The 14,016-nt window shown below is 38.4% G+C and overlaps 1 protein-coding gene across 1 annotated transcript; it reads left to right on the top strand.

Annotated features, from left to right (window-relative positions):
• The first annotated feature begins 2,856 nt into the window (after positions 1-2,856).
• On the top strand, positions 2,857-12,982 carry LOC143880056 (WAT1-related protein At4g19185-like). Its single transcript, XM_077382832.1, has 8 exons — positions 2,857-3,111; positions 3,507-3,569; positions 3,700-3,816; positions 3,920-4,205; positions 5,959-6,114; positions 7,752-7,903; positions 12,268-12,699; positions 12,800-12,982. Exons 1-7 carry the CDS (start codon positions 2,936-2,938, stop codon positions 12,485-12,487), a joined length of 1,170 nt encoding a protein of 389 aa, XP_077238947.1. The 5' UTR covers positions 2,857-2,935; the 3' UTR covers positions 12,488-12,699; positions 12,800-12,982.
• The last annotated feature ends 1,034 nt before the right edge of the window (positions 12,983-14,016 follow it).

Genomic DNA, 14,016 nt, shown 5'->3' with positions numbered 1-14,016 from the left:
CTAAGACCTATAGAGCCGGTATAGACCTGGGAATTCCCGAGCGAGTGCGGTGCCTAACACCTTTCCCTACTCGTAACCAAGGTACGGGACCCACCCCATTGGAATGCAGACCTCATAGGGTCCTAGGCCGTTATCCTAGGTTGTCGACTACCCATTGTTCATCAAATCCCGATTACTTATAGTTTCAAGAAGCAACAACTTATTCGTTTTTTATTGCATATTAAGCCAAAAAAGAATTCCCCGTGTTTAGAGACTCATGAGTACACAATTCCAACCAAAAGAAACTCTGACATTTCCTCTGACCTCTACTAAGGGCAAGGGACTGATTGTGATCAAGAGGGTCCTACACACCATCGAAAAATGGTGGGGCTTCATGCAATAGAAGCCCTGTTAACTTTCTTGAACGAATAAACGGTAACAACATATACATCCTTGAGACACAAGTGAAGTGACGCACCATCGAACTGGTGGGTCTTCTGGGTCTTCATGGAAGAGAAGCGTTGTTAACTTTCTTGAACAAATAAACGGTAACAACATATACATCCTTGATACACAAGTGAATTGGGTTTAAAGTAATTGTAGATTAGACTCCAAGGTAAGAATTGTACGAGAGGAGGGAGGTGCCTATCGATGCCTTTCAATGTGCCATTTTGTTCCCCTGTTCTCTTCCCTTTTCTGTTCCCTTTTTTTTTTTGGTAGCAATGGTAGGTACCCTTTCCCTCCCCTATCAAATACAAAACATAGTCTTTTCTTCTGATGAAAGCATCCATCGTGCCCCTCTTGCTATAAAGGAGGCCTTAAGGTTAAAGAGGGGATCAGAGACGAGCCCTCTTTGGATACAACTCAACTCAAGTCAAGTCAACAAAGTCTTTGTAACAAACACTTTGGATGCTAACAAAAAAATATTTTCTTATAATATTACATCATGTCATCTTGTATGCAGATATTGGGTTCTAAAGTCTCATTTGCAAATAGAGGACTGCTAGCAAAAGGGAAGTCCGTTCTTTAAAACAAAAAAGATAAATCATCTGTATGACGATGAAGTATGAAATGATTAAATAACGCTAACTCTAACATCTTAATCTTTTTGAGTAATTGGTTGTTTCACATTGTATCAGAGCTATTGCCTCACGGCAGGTCCTGAGTTCTAAACAAGAGCTGCTTGAGATTAAAAATCCACATGTATAGGCAGCCCAAAAGAGGAGCACGTGGCAAGGGGCCACGTGAGGAATGTTGACGTATAAATGATTAAATAACGCCAACTCTAACAGCTTAAGCTTTTGGAGTATTTGGTTGTTTCCCACATGTGCAAGAAGATAAGGAAGTGAACTAAATTCGCTACAAAATACATAAGATGAATTGGAAATGACAATTGTTGTTGAATTTCACTTTCAAATTTATTTTCAAAATGGAGTTCCATTTTGGAAGTGTTTTCCTTTGCAAATAAGATTAACTTAAAGTAGTCTTAATTGCAAGTAAGGACCGCTTCTATGACCACTTTGAATTTATTTGTATGGGAGAGCTGTTATTTTGAGGTCGGCTTCAATGGAAATATGGAATCACCAGTTACGTGCCATCACCTAAGCACAGTTAGAACTTATTTAGGCATCAAATGGAAGGCAAGCTGGAGGTTGAAGGGGATTCTTCAAATGTCATTTCTTGGGTTGTTGGACCATGAAAATTAGATAAGTTTTTGGATGAGATTATTTGTATGATTAATGCTAGTTTTCTTTCTTCTATTCACGTCTCTCAGAGTGCCAAAGATCTAGAGGGTTGGCTAAATCCAGGGCATTGAGCGATTTAGTTTACCGCATCCTCTCTCTCCATTGATGTGAATATGTAATCTCTTTTTGCGAGGAACATAGTTATCTTTCATTAAAAAAAAAAGGAATCACCATTCAGGTAGCAACACCTAATCACGGCATGCGTTCTCTCTTCTTCATACAGTCGAATTATCAAGTCATATTAAACGCTTCTGTGGTTGATAGCAATACAAAGTTTATTTAAACCTTGGATAGGCTTGGTATTCTCTCGATGTGGAGAACAGCCTCTAGGTAGGGTGCGGTAGGGTGCACTATACAAGTAGAGTAGCCACTCCCAGGGGTTTATGGTTGTACAAGAGAAAATTATCCAAGCAGAGCAGCGGGTAGCAAATACAAGGAACAACTTACCTTAATTATGGGAAAATGATATGTTTTAGCTTGGCCTAATTATGTAGTGGGGCGGGCGTGGACACTATTTTACTTATTTAGAAGTTAAATTAGACACAATTTAAAGATTTGGATTAAATACACCAAGCAGACTAGTAGACAAAACATTTTAACTTTTTCTTGTCAAAATACTGATATTATGTAGTACGAGAAAAGTGTTTTTACTCGATCAAGTAAATACGTTATCTACTTTGTCGGCCCAAAATACAATAGAGGCCCATATTGTTTGGGCGATGCAAACTATTCATTTGATGGGCCCTGACATAGATAGGGTGTGACAAAAAAATCAGCTCCATAGGATCATCCCAACTCTTCGATTTGTGAAGGTTAAATATAGACGGGTATAAACCTCCACAAATCCTCCACACATGTGGGTTGGGAATATGGGATGATCCTACGGAGCTGATTTTTTTGTCACACCCTATCTATGTCTGGTCCTATCAAATAAATGCTTTGGATCATCCAAACAATGTGAGCCCTCTATTTTGAGCCGACCGAGTAGATACGTTATCTACCACTTGATGGAGTAGCAACACTTTTCTCCTGTACCTAGTACAAGTAGGACTAGGATAATATATGGATGGCCCGACTTAGATATTTAGGATTTGAAGGACAGTCCAAATAGGATCCGACCTATTAGAAAAGGATCCGTTGACACCCGGTAAGACTAGGTGTTAAAACCTTTGTTGGTGATTTGGGAAGAGAGAGGCAGAAGAGGGAGAGAGATGGAAGAAATATGGAAGGCACATAGTGCTTTGGCTTTGGTACAATTCTGCTATGGGGGATACCACGTGATAACGAAGTTGGCACTCAACGTAGGCATGAACCAAGTCGTCTTCTGTGTCTTCCGTGACATCCTCGCCCTTTCCATCCTCGCCCCCATTGCATACTTCAAGGAGAGGTCTCTATTTCTATCCATCTTTCTACTTTGGCTTATTGCTTTCATTTTGGTCTTTTTTCAATTCCATTTCTTTCTATTCTCTGTGTATCTCTGTATGTATCAGAGTTCATAAAATTTCTGTTTCTTTGGGTTTCTTATTCTTTCATAGTACTAATTCAACAATAGCCTGACTCAGTACGTGTTTCTCTCTCTTTGAATAATGGTCTTTCCTATTGTATCTTTTGCAAACTGACCCATCTGTACTCCCTCAAGATTTAGGGCTTATGTCTGATATGATTGTTTTTTAATTATTTTGTTAAAAAAGGGGCCTTTTTTCATCTCTTTTTCTTTATTTTTCATTTTTTTCCCAATAATGTATATCACTATGTATCATATGATTCTTCTTTTTATTGCAGAAAGGTACGCGTCCCACTATCTCGACGCCTCCTTATACAACTCTTCTTTCTTGGGCTCACTGGGTAAGGCCAGATTTAGAATACTCTTTTATATTATTTTCTATACATTGATTAATTAATTAACAACTAGAAAATGTTTTATTAAACAGTCTACATGGTTTCAGTGCTTAATGGTTGGTTAATTTCTGTATAGGATATTTGGCAACCAGCTTTTATTTCTTATTGGCCTTAGCTACACCAATCCTACTTATGCTGCCGCAATACAACCTGCAATACCAGTATTCACATTTCTCTTGGCCACAATAATGGGGTGTGCGCATGTTAATTCATCTATGATTTTATTGAGATTATTTCTTTTATATTATTTTTTTGTTTCTGTGCCTCACATTATCTGGTATAATTCACCTATGCAGAACTGAGACAGTAAATTTGCACAGAATTGAGGGACGAGTAAAGGTTGGAGGCACACTTGTTTGTGTTTCTGGAGCTCTATTAATGGTTTTATATAGGGGTCCACCTGTAATGGGGATGAGTGACATCGATCTTGTGGCGCAAAGTGAAATAATTGCCAAGTCTCAACCAGAGCCAGCTGGATGGTTGGCATCTGGCCTCATGGAATTAGGGTTTGAGCGTTGGCACATCGGTATGCTGTGCTTAATTGGGAACTGTGTGTGCATGTCACTCTACCTGGCTTTGCAGGTATTGCAGTTCATTTCCTTTACTTTAACCTTTTATTTTCTTTCTTTCCCTTTTTGTGGTATTTTCTTGAGCTTATGCCACTTTATTTAATATCTTTCTGTACAAGTAGTGCATAAACATGAAGTGCTAATATGTTTATGGCATTTAGAAGGGCGTAGCTGGCAGTTATATATATATTTCTAACGTTCAATTTTCAAATTGTTGTCAAGGATGGAGTTCAAAAACTAAATCAGAAGAGGAATTTTTAGGGTCCCTGCCTTCATAGTGCTATCTATTATTGAACTTGGTGATTTTAATAGAACAAAGAGTCAAATGAACTCTGTAATTATGGAGCTTGTCCCGATGAAACTCATGATGAAACTTTCTTGGCTCTACAGTTGTAGAATCACGGTAACTTAGAAAAACATATGTAAATGGTGGACATTTATGATGAAAGTTATAGAATAAACACAAATGCATACTCATAAATCATCACATAAGCAAAGACCCATCCATAATGGTTTACCAACATAAAAAACCTAGTGACCACATGTATGATAATTCAGTACATACCATGTTGCATATGCAATTCATATAAATATTTATACATAATATATACACCAAGTCTCACATGCAATTCATATAACTGTTATTACGTAACATATACCAGTATAGTATACCACCAATACACTTTATGTTTTGGTTTCACTATGCATTTCGGTTTTGATGTGTTTCGGTGGAGATGGAAACAGAAACATTTTGATCGTTTCATATCGGTTTCAGTGGCAATTTAAAAATATGTTCATCAGAGAATAAATTAAGATAATATAAGTATGTGTCCACAGTAGGTTTCCATTTGGTAGGAACGTATGTGTATACCTACTTTTATATCAATCGACCTAGACATATAATATTCTAACATTTATCCGAAACTGTTTTGAAAGCATGCTTAGAAAAATATTGTCTTCTTACTACTAGACTTTGAACAAACAAACAAAGTCCATGATTTTGTTGTTCTATAAGTCTGTTTTTTTATGGCATCGGGAACTAACTTGTAATTGATGCATGCTAGTTTTGGAGCTTGGCGTCAGATTTATTCTCTTTATGCATTTTCTCATTCGAGAAGATGTTCAATTCCTAGAACATGGGTATTGGGGCAGCATTATGTTTGTTAGACACACATAATGCTGGGAATGCCTAAACCTTCTTCCTTTTTCATCTTTATTGTGCTTCGGTATCATTGTTTTGTGACAACTACCCTTTGTGTGTACATACAAATACATTACGGGTTTCACCTTTTTTAGTGACCTACTGATACATGAGCATTTATTAAGAAAAATGATAAAAGGGAGAAAACTGAGAGTGGTATACAGTTATTTTTGGAAGTACATCAACAAATAAAAGGGGGAAGACAAAGTTCAAAGAATACACTTTTCTAGCCTGCATGAGCCTAAGCAATACATTACTGGTGATAACAGTTGTTTGTTTCCTATCAAATCTTTGCATTGTATGCATCTACCACTTGTCTATGAAAATGCCACATCAGTTGATATTACATTTTCTCTTCCTTGATTATTCCCTGACAAGATTTATCCAGGAAAAACATCATTTTTGCATAGAAGATCAATTACTTGGACCATTAAGCTGGTGTTATACATAGTTGCATATTTGCAGGGATGAAAATTTGTTGCGTTTACGTAGGATCTTTTTTGGTTCTAGTCGATTGGAACGAATGGTGGTAGATGTTTCAAATAATGTTGTCCAATAATTGCAGGCTCCAGTTTTGATCAAGTATCCAGCCAGTTTGTCATTGACAGCATACTCCTACTTCTTTGGTGCACTTTTGATGGTATTGATGGGGATATTTGCGACAAATGAGTATACAGACTGGAACGTGACTCAATCTGAGATAATCGCAGTTTTATATGCGGTAAGCTTTTATTTACCCTTTTATTTCCCAGATGTCATGGTTTAATAGCTCAGCCAAGTCAAGTCTCAACAAGTCTGATCTAACTTGCCAAATCAGACATTGCTTAGTTATGATCAGAGTGGACTCTAAGACAAGTATCTTTTGCTTATGTCTTAATTCGATTCAATGTACCTTGATGCATGCAATACTTTTTTATGCCTTTAGACAATCCTATTGAAGCTATAATTCTGTTATTCAACAGTATATAGTATTTACTTGTGTAATATCTGTATTATGCCATGTAATATGCTTATACTAGTGTCAACCCACACTCTTGATTGTTTTTTTGAAGGGTGACCCACACTCTTGATTTATATATATATATATATATATATATATATATATATATATATATATATATATATATATATATATATATATATATATATATATATAGAGAGAGAGAGAGAGAGAGAGAGAGAGAGAAGAAATGGTTTGTGTGCAGCTGCACATGCACAGATAAGTTATTTGTGCATGGCTCGCAAACCATAAGGGGGGCCACATTTTTGGGGGGATCCAAAGCATTCATTTGGAAGGCCCTTCCATGGATAGGGTGTGTACCAAAAATCAGCCTTATAGGATCATCCTAACCCTGCCATTTGTGGAGGGAAAAAATGGGCAGAAACAGTGTCTGTCCATTTTCCCCTCCACCTTTGATTGGGTTAGGATGATCCTATAGGGCTGATTTTTGGTCCACACCCTATCCAAAAGAATGCTTTGGATCCCCCCAAAAATGTGGCCCCCCCATGGTTTGTGAGCCATGCACAAATAACTTATCTGTGCAGCTGCACACAAACCATTTCCTCATATATATATATATATATATATAGCAGCCAATTAAAAATGAAAAGATAACTTGAGTCCACGCCATTACACACACTCTAGCATTTTTTTTTTAAAACATGACATATATATTCATAAGAGATAAGATGTACAAAGTGATGGGGAGAAGTTGTCCCACCACATTACATTACATCTTACCAAGTCGTAGGAGACTACTCAGACTCAACTCAACTCAACTAAGCCTTTGTCCCAAACTAGTTGGGGAGGAGACTACTCCTATGGTCCAAAATACGACAAAAAACAAAAATCCCCCATAAATCCTGAGAAGCCTTCCATCTTACTCTCTGAACGCACAAAAGGAAATCTCACAGCAAGAACCTATTGAAAAGTAAAAACAAGACTCCGAACCTATTAAATCACACTCTAGCATTTAACGTTGAATGGAAGCCTTATTGAGTTTGACTTGAGTTTCAAGTTCTTAAACCTTGTATGCTACACTTGTGAGTGGGTTGACTGCATATATTAGCAATAAACTGTAATAGTTTCTTTTAAATTAAATTATAAAAGCATGTCTCATCATGACAAACTCATGCATCAGAAACTATTCTTGTCCTAGTCTTAGTTTTAGTCCAAGTTGGGGAGAACATTGTTCCACTTGCAGGCTATCAATGATCTTGTTCTGTCTAAGTCCATATTTATAAGTTTATAACCTTCATCGTAGTGATTCAAAAATAATGTTTGAAATTTACTTTGGCGAATTTGAACCATCTCATTCCACATCTAAACAAGAGCTGAAAATTCTACTTGTTTTTCAGGGAATCATTGCATCTGCTCTTAACTATGGACTGTTGACATGGTCCAATAAGATCTTAGGGCCTGCATTGGTGGCTTTGTATAATCCACTTCAACCTGCGGCTTCTGCTATTCTGTCAAGACTTTTTCTTGGGAGCACTATTTATCTGGGGAGGTTTTACACAAACTCTAATCATAGTGTATTTCTGCTTGGAACATCTTTCATGCTCCCATCCATTTTCATTTTTTTTGTTTATCATCAAAACATCATCCCAATCCATGCTACTATTGCCTCGTACATAGTCTGTTGACGTTTTTGGCTGATATCGTAAGAAACAGTATGCATTAGACTGAATGCTTTCTTGTATATTGTATTTCTTACCAAAAGGAAATGTAACTCAAATTATATTGCAAAACTATATGAACATTCAATAATTTGGGAAGGACAATTCTGTTACAATTTTCACAACAACATAATTGGATTACAAATATGTTGCTTTAAACGTTCTTGATCTTGTTCTTTACTACGAGCATGGAGACGCAAGAGATCAGATCAAGCATGGGATCGGCGAAAAGACACACTTGCATTCCACAAGAAGAAAGTAGGTGGGAGAAATGGAGGGAAGCTAGAATCACAAGCTTGCAACTCCAATTTTACAAGAGAAAGATGAAGATGCAAAAAGTGAAGAGCTCAAAAGAGAATCTCTACTAATCTTAATTCATCAAAAAGCTAAGGGAAATGACTTATGATAGGGCTTTATATAGAATAGCCCATTACAAGAAATGTCCATAATACCCCTAAATGAAACATAGTTTTTCGGTTTTTCCACACTACTACTTGTACAAAATGACAAACGGACATCAAAACTCATGAAATGACTAAACTACCACAAAAAATGAGCACTAACTAATGAAGCAAAGGTGCCTAAACTAAAGAGCATGTATGAGCCAATGTGTATAAGAGGATGCTTTGCATCAAACTCCCCTTCTTGAGAAGAACTCGGTCTCATGTTCACATCAGCTCCAGTTGGATGGGTCCTCCTGAAACAAATATAGAGATGATCCACTCTCTTATCAGGCATAGTAAGTGATAGAATCTACCCACCTTATGCATCTAATCAAGAATGGAATGTGCCTGCAAATGTGGCAGACTATTTGAGTAGTAGTCGCCATCAAATCAAGCATCTGCTGAAAACTGGCAAAGAAGTAGTGGTACACCAAGCAATCCAGCTACATACTCAACATAAAGATCATCCGTTGCTGGTGTAGTGACTATGGGCAGTACCATCTCAACATGAATAACACCTGTCATGACGTCATCTGCAACTATGGCAAAGTAAGGTCATATGTAACGTGTGCGTTTGTACGATCCTCATCTACATTTGTGCTCACTATACTCACTGCCTGTGCTACAGCCTACAGGCTCTGAATCTATATGATCTGCTATTGGCTCATCATGATCGTCAACAGTGTCGCTCTTGCTAAGCTTATCAACATGTGTCAGGTGGTAAAATAGTCTCGACAATCTCTCTTGATTGGCCATGTGAATCCTCAATATCAGTCATAACCTCTTCCTCCCCTTGTTCTCTTGCCTCATCATTGGCAAAAGTTCTTGGCCCAGCATCGCCGAGAGTGGGAGACTTGCCATAAATGGAAGGTTGATCTTGATGTCCTCACCATGCAGATGTAGGCTCGAGACACAGCCACATACATCTCCTTCTCCACCCTTAGAGGTGAAAAAAAAGAACTTTTGCCAATGGTCCTCACAAACTCTTTCCTCCTCACATCGTCTCTGATACTCTACCAGTGCATAGATCCTCAGAAAGAGATTACAGACCTCGTCTTTGTGGCACGTCGCAATGTCTTTCTATGATTGAAGTTGTAGTATCTGTGATACGCCTCAAGGTCGTCGACCCAATACAAGCACCCAGCCTCATAGTAACCAATGCTGGCATAGCCATAGAAGTGAGGAACAGATGCGTCGATAGGTGGTTGTGTGGATCGTTGCTCAACTCTGGAGTAGAGAGCAAATGACCTTGTGGTTAAATTGATCTTGCTGGAAATCAAAACTTGCAAAGCACTCATTGAATTTTGTTTTGACAACCCGCTTTTACAAATTCATAAAAACGTATGTAAGACAGAATTCAATGAAGAGGAGTTTCTTTAGTAGAATAGGAGATCAAATGTTGTAGATATCGACGCATGCAAGACAGATAGCCAGAAACAGTGCATGTTCCCTTTGGTGGTGAAGATTTTCAAATGAAGTTTGCCTTTGAGAGTTGTAGCTCAGCTGTAGAAGTGATCCAGATGTAATTTAGAGAAATAGCTCTGACTTATAGCGAACAATTGAGAATTTTGTTCCTATATGCACCCAATAACAGATGAAGCAGGAATAGTACCATTCTTCTGTAAAATAAAGGCTTATCTCTCTGGCAAGTACTTCACCCAACGTTCACAAGATAATTCAGAACTGGCCAAGATAATTAAGAACAGATCAGTAGAACTTTTTAGGAGAAAACCTAACAAGGAAGCAAAACTATGTGTAGCTTGACTGGAGTTAGCACTTAGCACTGCTCACTCAGATCACAGGGTTGAGACCCAACACTTTCACAAGGAAAATTTCAAGACTAGTTAGCCAATAGTTCCTAAATCCTACTAGCCAAGAGTAATGAAGAACATAAAGCCAACTTCAATTTCTAGAGAGAGTCCTTTCCTTGGTCTGAACTAATTTGCATTAACCATGCCAAACCCAATGTATTAGGACTGTTGTCACCCTGAGAGCCACAAATCTGTCCTATTCAACTGTGATCCTTTTACTTATGCTAAAGAGAATGTCTCTGAGAAAGACAACAGCATTTTGTGCTCGAAGCAGTCCCAACACAGAACATCTTTGACACAATAGGAAGAAAAGACAATCCTTATGCATAGAACGAATTTGCTTGCCACAATTTCCAGACAGATAAGGAACAAATCAGCTCCCACGAAAAGGTTCCAGAACCAATGCTTCTAGCCGGTTTCTAGGAGCTTTAAATATCAATGATCATATATCTTAAGAGGGATTCGTGGCTTAAAGAAGGTTCAGGCCTATGAGAAATCAGCTGCAAAATTTCATTATGAGGACTCCTTGCAAGTGGTTGTCCATGGGTTTGGTCAAGCTGGGAATATGATGAGAGCTAGTCCAGAGATATGATTTAAGCATTCAATTTCCATGCCAGTTTTGCAGCCCAGTAGTGACTGAATGTTGAATTCAGCCGAAGATATCCTTATAGTAGGAAGATCAGAATCCCAAATGGTAAAATTCTGGGTTCAGGGCAAGCCCCTTGATGACATGGGATGGTCACTGGCTATATTGGTCCTAGTCGAGGCAGTTATGTAGCGCCTAGCTTTCCAGACAGCTGAACACTCTTGAATGATGACCAGCATACACTTAACTTATCTGCTCCCCAAAGGAAAATATAACCCATACATGCAGATTGTGGACAATTTCTTCGGCATTGGTGATATAATAATGTCCTGGAAAGATAGCTCTGGACTTTTGGCCTCTTATTGGCCTAGGGATGAGCAATTTTTAGGGAGCCTTCATATACTAAGGCAATTTTTGGGCTCAGACCTTTGCCATGGATGCATATGGTGTTACGGTCTTTCAGGAGACTAAAATTAACCTAGGAGAGGAAGATTATAGGGTCAAAAGTAAGAGAAAGTAGGGTGGCTAATCAAAGAAAACAAGGGAGCGGGAAGAGGAAATACAGCAGTGGAGAGGGTCTGGATGGGGATTAGAGGTGATCGCTGGGAGGGAGGTTAATCGCAGGTTGCGACTGGGATTGCAAGAGGGGTGTGGTTAATCACAGGTTGTGATTGGGATTGCAAAAGGGGTGTGGTTAATCGCAGGTTGCGATTGGAGTTAGGGAGGGGTTAATCGCAGGTTGCGATTGGGTGCTTGGGTGGGGTAATCGCAGGGGTGGCATTGGGGAACGGCTAGGGTTTCCGGAGAATGATCTGCGAAGGCGGATACGATTACGATGAGACGTGGGAAGCAAGGAGAACTTCCAATGGTGGTCCCTAGGGCACGGGCACCAATACCCTAGGGCTCTGATACCATGTTAGAAGAGAGAATGTGAGAAGAAAAGCATGCTCCGCCTCACTTATGTATTTATATGGAAGAGTACAAAGACTAAAGTGCCCGTAGGCACATATACACCTTCTTACAATTCTAATGGAAAAAGAAGAAGAATCTATCTTGAGGTAATCATCCAAGTATTTAGAGAAAGAAGAAGAGAAGAAAAGGAGAAGAGAAGAATAATAAGAAAGGAGAAATTATAATTTGTGGGTCCACGATCTCCTATGCTTGCTGATGTATATTCATTCATAATTATTTACAATAATGTCATAATGTGATGGACTTTAGACATTTTATCTTTTTCAGATGGTTGGGTTATTTTTCAGTTTCAACAATTTCAGTACATGCCATGATTATTGGAAACAAAGAAGCTTTTTTTTTAATGCAAAATCTAACATTTTGCGATTTCCACATACAAACAGCATTATCGGAGGGCTTCTTATAATTGCTGGTCTATACCTGGTGACTTGGGCACGCTATAGAGAGAGACAAGCAGCTGTTGGCATCACTTATGTGACTCGAGATTCTGAACTTCTCCGCGAAGATCTGCCTCTTGTGAAGCCTTCGTACCAGAGAGGACATGTTTTTGCAGGGCCCTCCATAGCATTACCTAGGCCTTGGGTTGAGGCACATGAATCATGATGATAATTCTCCCCCTTTTTTCCCCCATAAATTTATTGTTATTTTGTTATATAGAGAAAAAAGATTAGCCACTCGCAAGGGGTTGAGCAATTTTTGCTCTTTAAAAGCATTTAGTTTCTTGTCATTTGGAATCTTAAGCATTGCACCCATAAAATCAGAGATAGATATCTCCCTTTCAAAGGTTTCTGGAGCAGAGACAGCGCAAGCCAAAGGTCATTTGTTGTACCTCATTTTGTATATCCATATGCTCAAGCCTTAAAGGTTTCAGCATGAAAGAGTATTGATAAACTTGGTTGTGTTGTTGATGTTCAGGTCACAGGTGTTGAAGCCAGCAGTGCTTATCAAGTGAATAGAGCAAACAAAGACAGAGGGTGCGGATTATAAATTTTTTTTTTTCATAAGTTAAAATGATAGTATTATCACTGCCTTAGATGTAATATGATGATACTAGTTTTCTTCCCAGTTATTTATGATATATAGGAGTATGTGTTTTATTTTTGGAGTGGCCACCCATGGCTACGCAAATCTTAGGTCCATGAAATATGGCACACTCGTCTCCAACAGAAGAAGAAAGAGGAGAAGATCTAGTTCAATGACAGGGAATGTGGAACCTTTCTAAAACAATGACAAGTACATAGCCCATTTCCATATAGCCAGCCATTTCAATGGAAAGTTGCGGCGTCATACCAAAGTGAGTAAAGCAGAAACATTTTTTCTGGGTATGTTCGATTCAACATGTTGGCTACGCCCAAAAATTTAGTAAAATTAGGGATTTGCTGGGCAATTTAGTAGAAAGCCATTTCATGGCTGGCTTTTGCATGATAGAGCAGCCACCTCAGATGAATTAAATGAATAAGACAAATCTACCAAAAAGTCAACCTGTGTGGCTGTTCTCACGTCCAAAAGCCAGCTGCCACAAAATTGCCTAGCAAATACCATAAAATTATATTGTTATGGTGGTATATTGTAGCCATTAAAAGGGGGCGAATGTGGGGAATTTATCTTCTCCCAATCATTGTAAAACATGATTCAGCAATAAAACGGGACGTCAAAAATTCAAGTTTAATGCGGTTTTGTTTTTTTTTTTAAATTCGTGGTCCAGAAAACAGAAACACAAAAACATGGAAATGATAAATGCACCCCTTTTCATCACTTGGGACATCCAGCTGCATTGTACTTGGCAATCAAATCACTTATGCTCTGTTTGGTTAGATGAGATTTTAGTGGAAGTAGTAGTCAACAAGGAGGTGACAAGGGTGGGATATGTGTAGACTTGTCTGAGAAGATTAGAGGGAATTTTGGTAGTGTGTTTGGTTAGATGTCAAAGCATGCGGGAGAATAGAGGGGTATCATTAACAAAATAAATAGTAGAAGAGAGAGAAAGAGAGAAAAAAGTAATGATTACACATGGCATTTCATATTCTACTCTTCTCCCCTCTAAAATTTACCAAAAACAAGGTTTGGCATTGAAAAAGTAGGGGAGGGGACAATCCCACCACATAGGCGCCACCTAAGCCAAAAGCTAATAA

Source organism: Tasmannia lanceolata, unplaced genomic scaffold (assembly GCF_043159265.1).
Source record: "Tasmannia lanceolata isolate RefF3 unplaced genomic scaffold, GAP_Taslan_0.1 ptg000002l, whole genome shotgun sequence".
In the NCBI taxonomy this organism is placed as follows: Eukaryota; Viridiplantae; Streptophyta; class Magnoliopsida; order Canellales; family Winteraceae; genus Tasmannia; species Tasmannia lanceolata.
This window is presented reverse-complemented; position numbering and strand designations above follow the sequence as displayed.

What these genes read in the sequence shown, in the direction of transcription:
- LOC143880056 (XM_077382832.1), top strand. Translation starts at nt 2,936, where the DNA reads ATGGAAGAAATATGGAAGGCACATAGTGCTTTGGCTTTGGTACAATTC. An exon ending in TTCTTTCTTGGGCTCACTGG is followed by an intron (nt 3,570 to 3,699) that starts GTAAGGCCAGAT and finishes ATTTCTGTATAG; the next exon opens with GATATTTGGCAACCAGCTTT. An exon ending in CTCTTGGCCACAATAATGGG is followed by an intron (nt 3,817 to 3,919) that starts GTGTGCGCATGT and finishes TCACCTATGCAG; the next exon opens with AACTGAGACAGTAAATTTGC.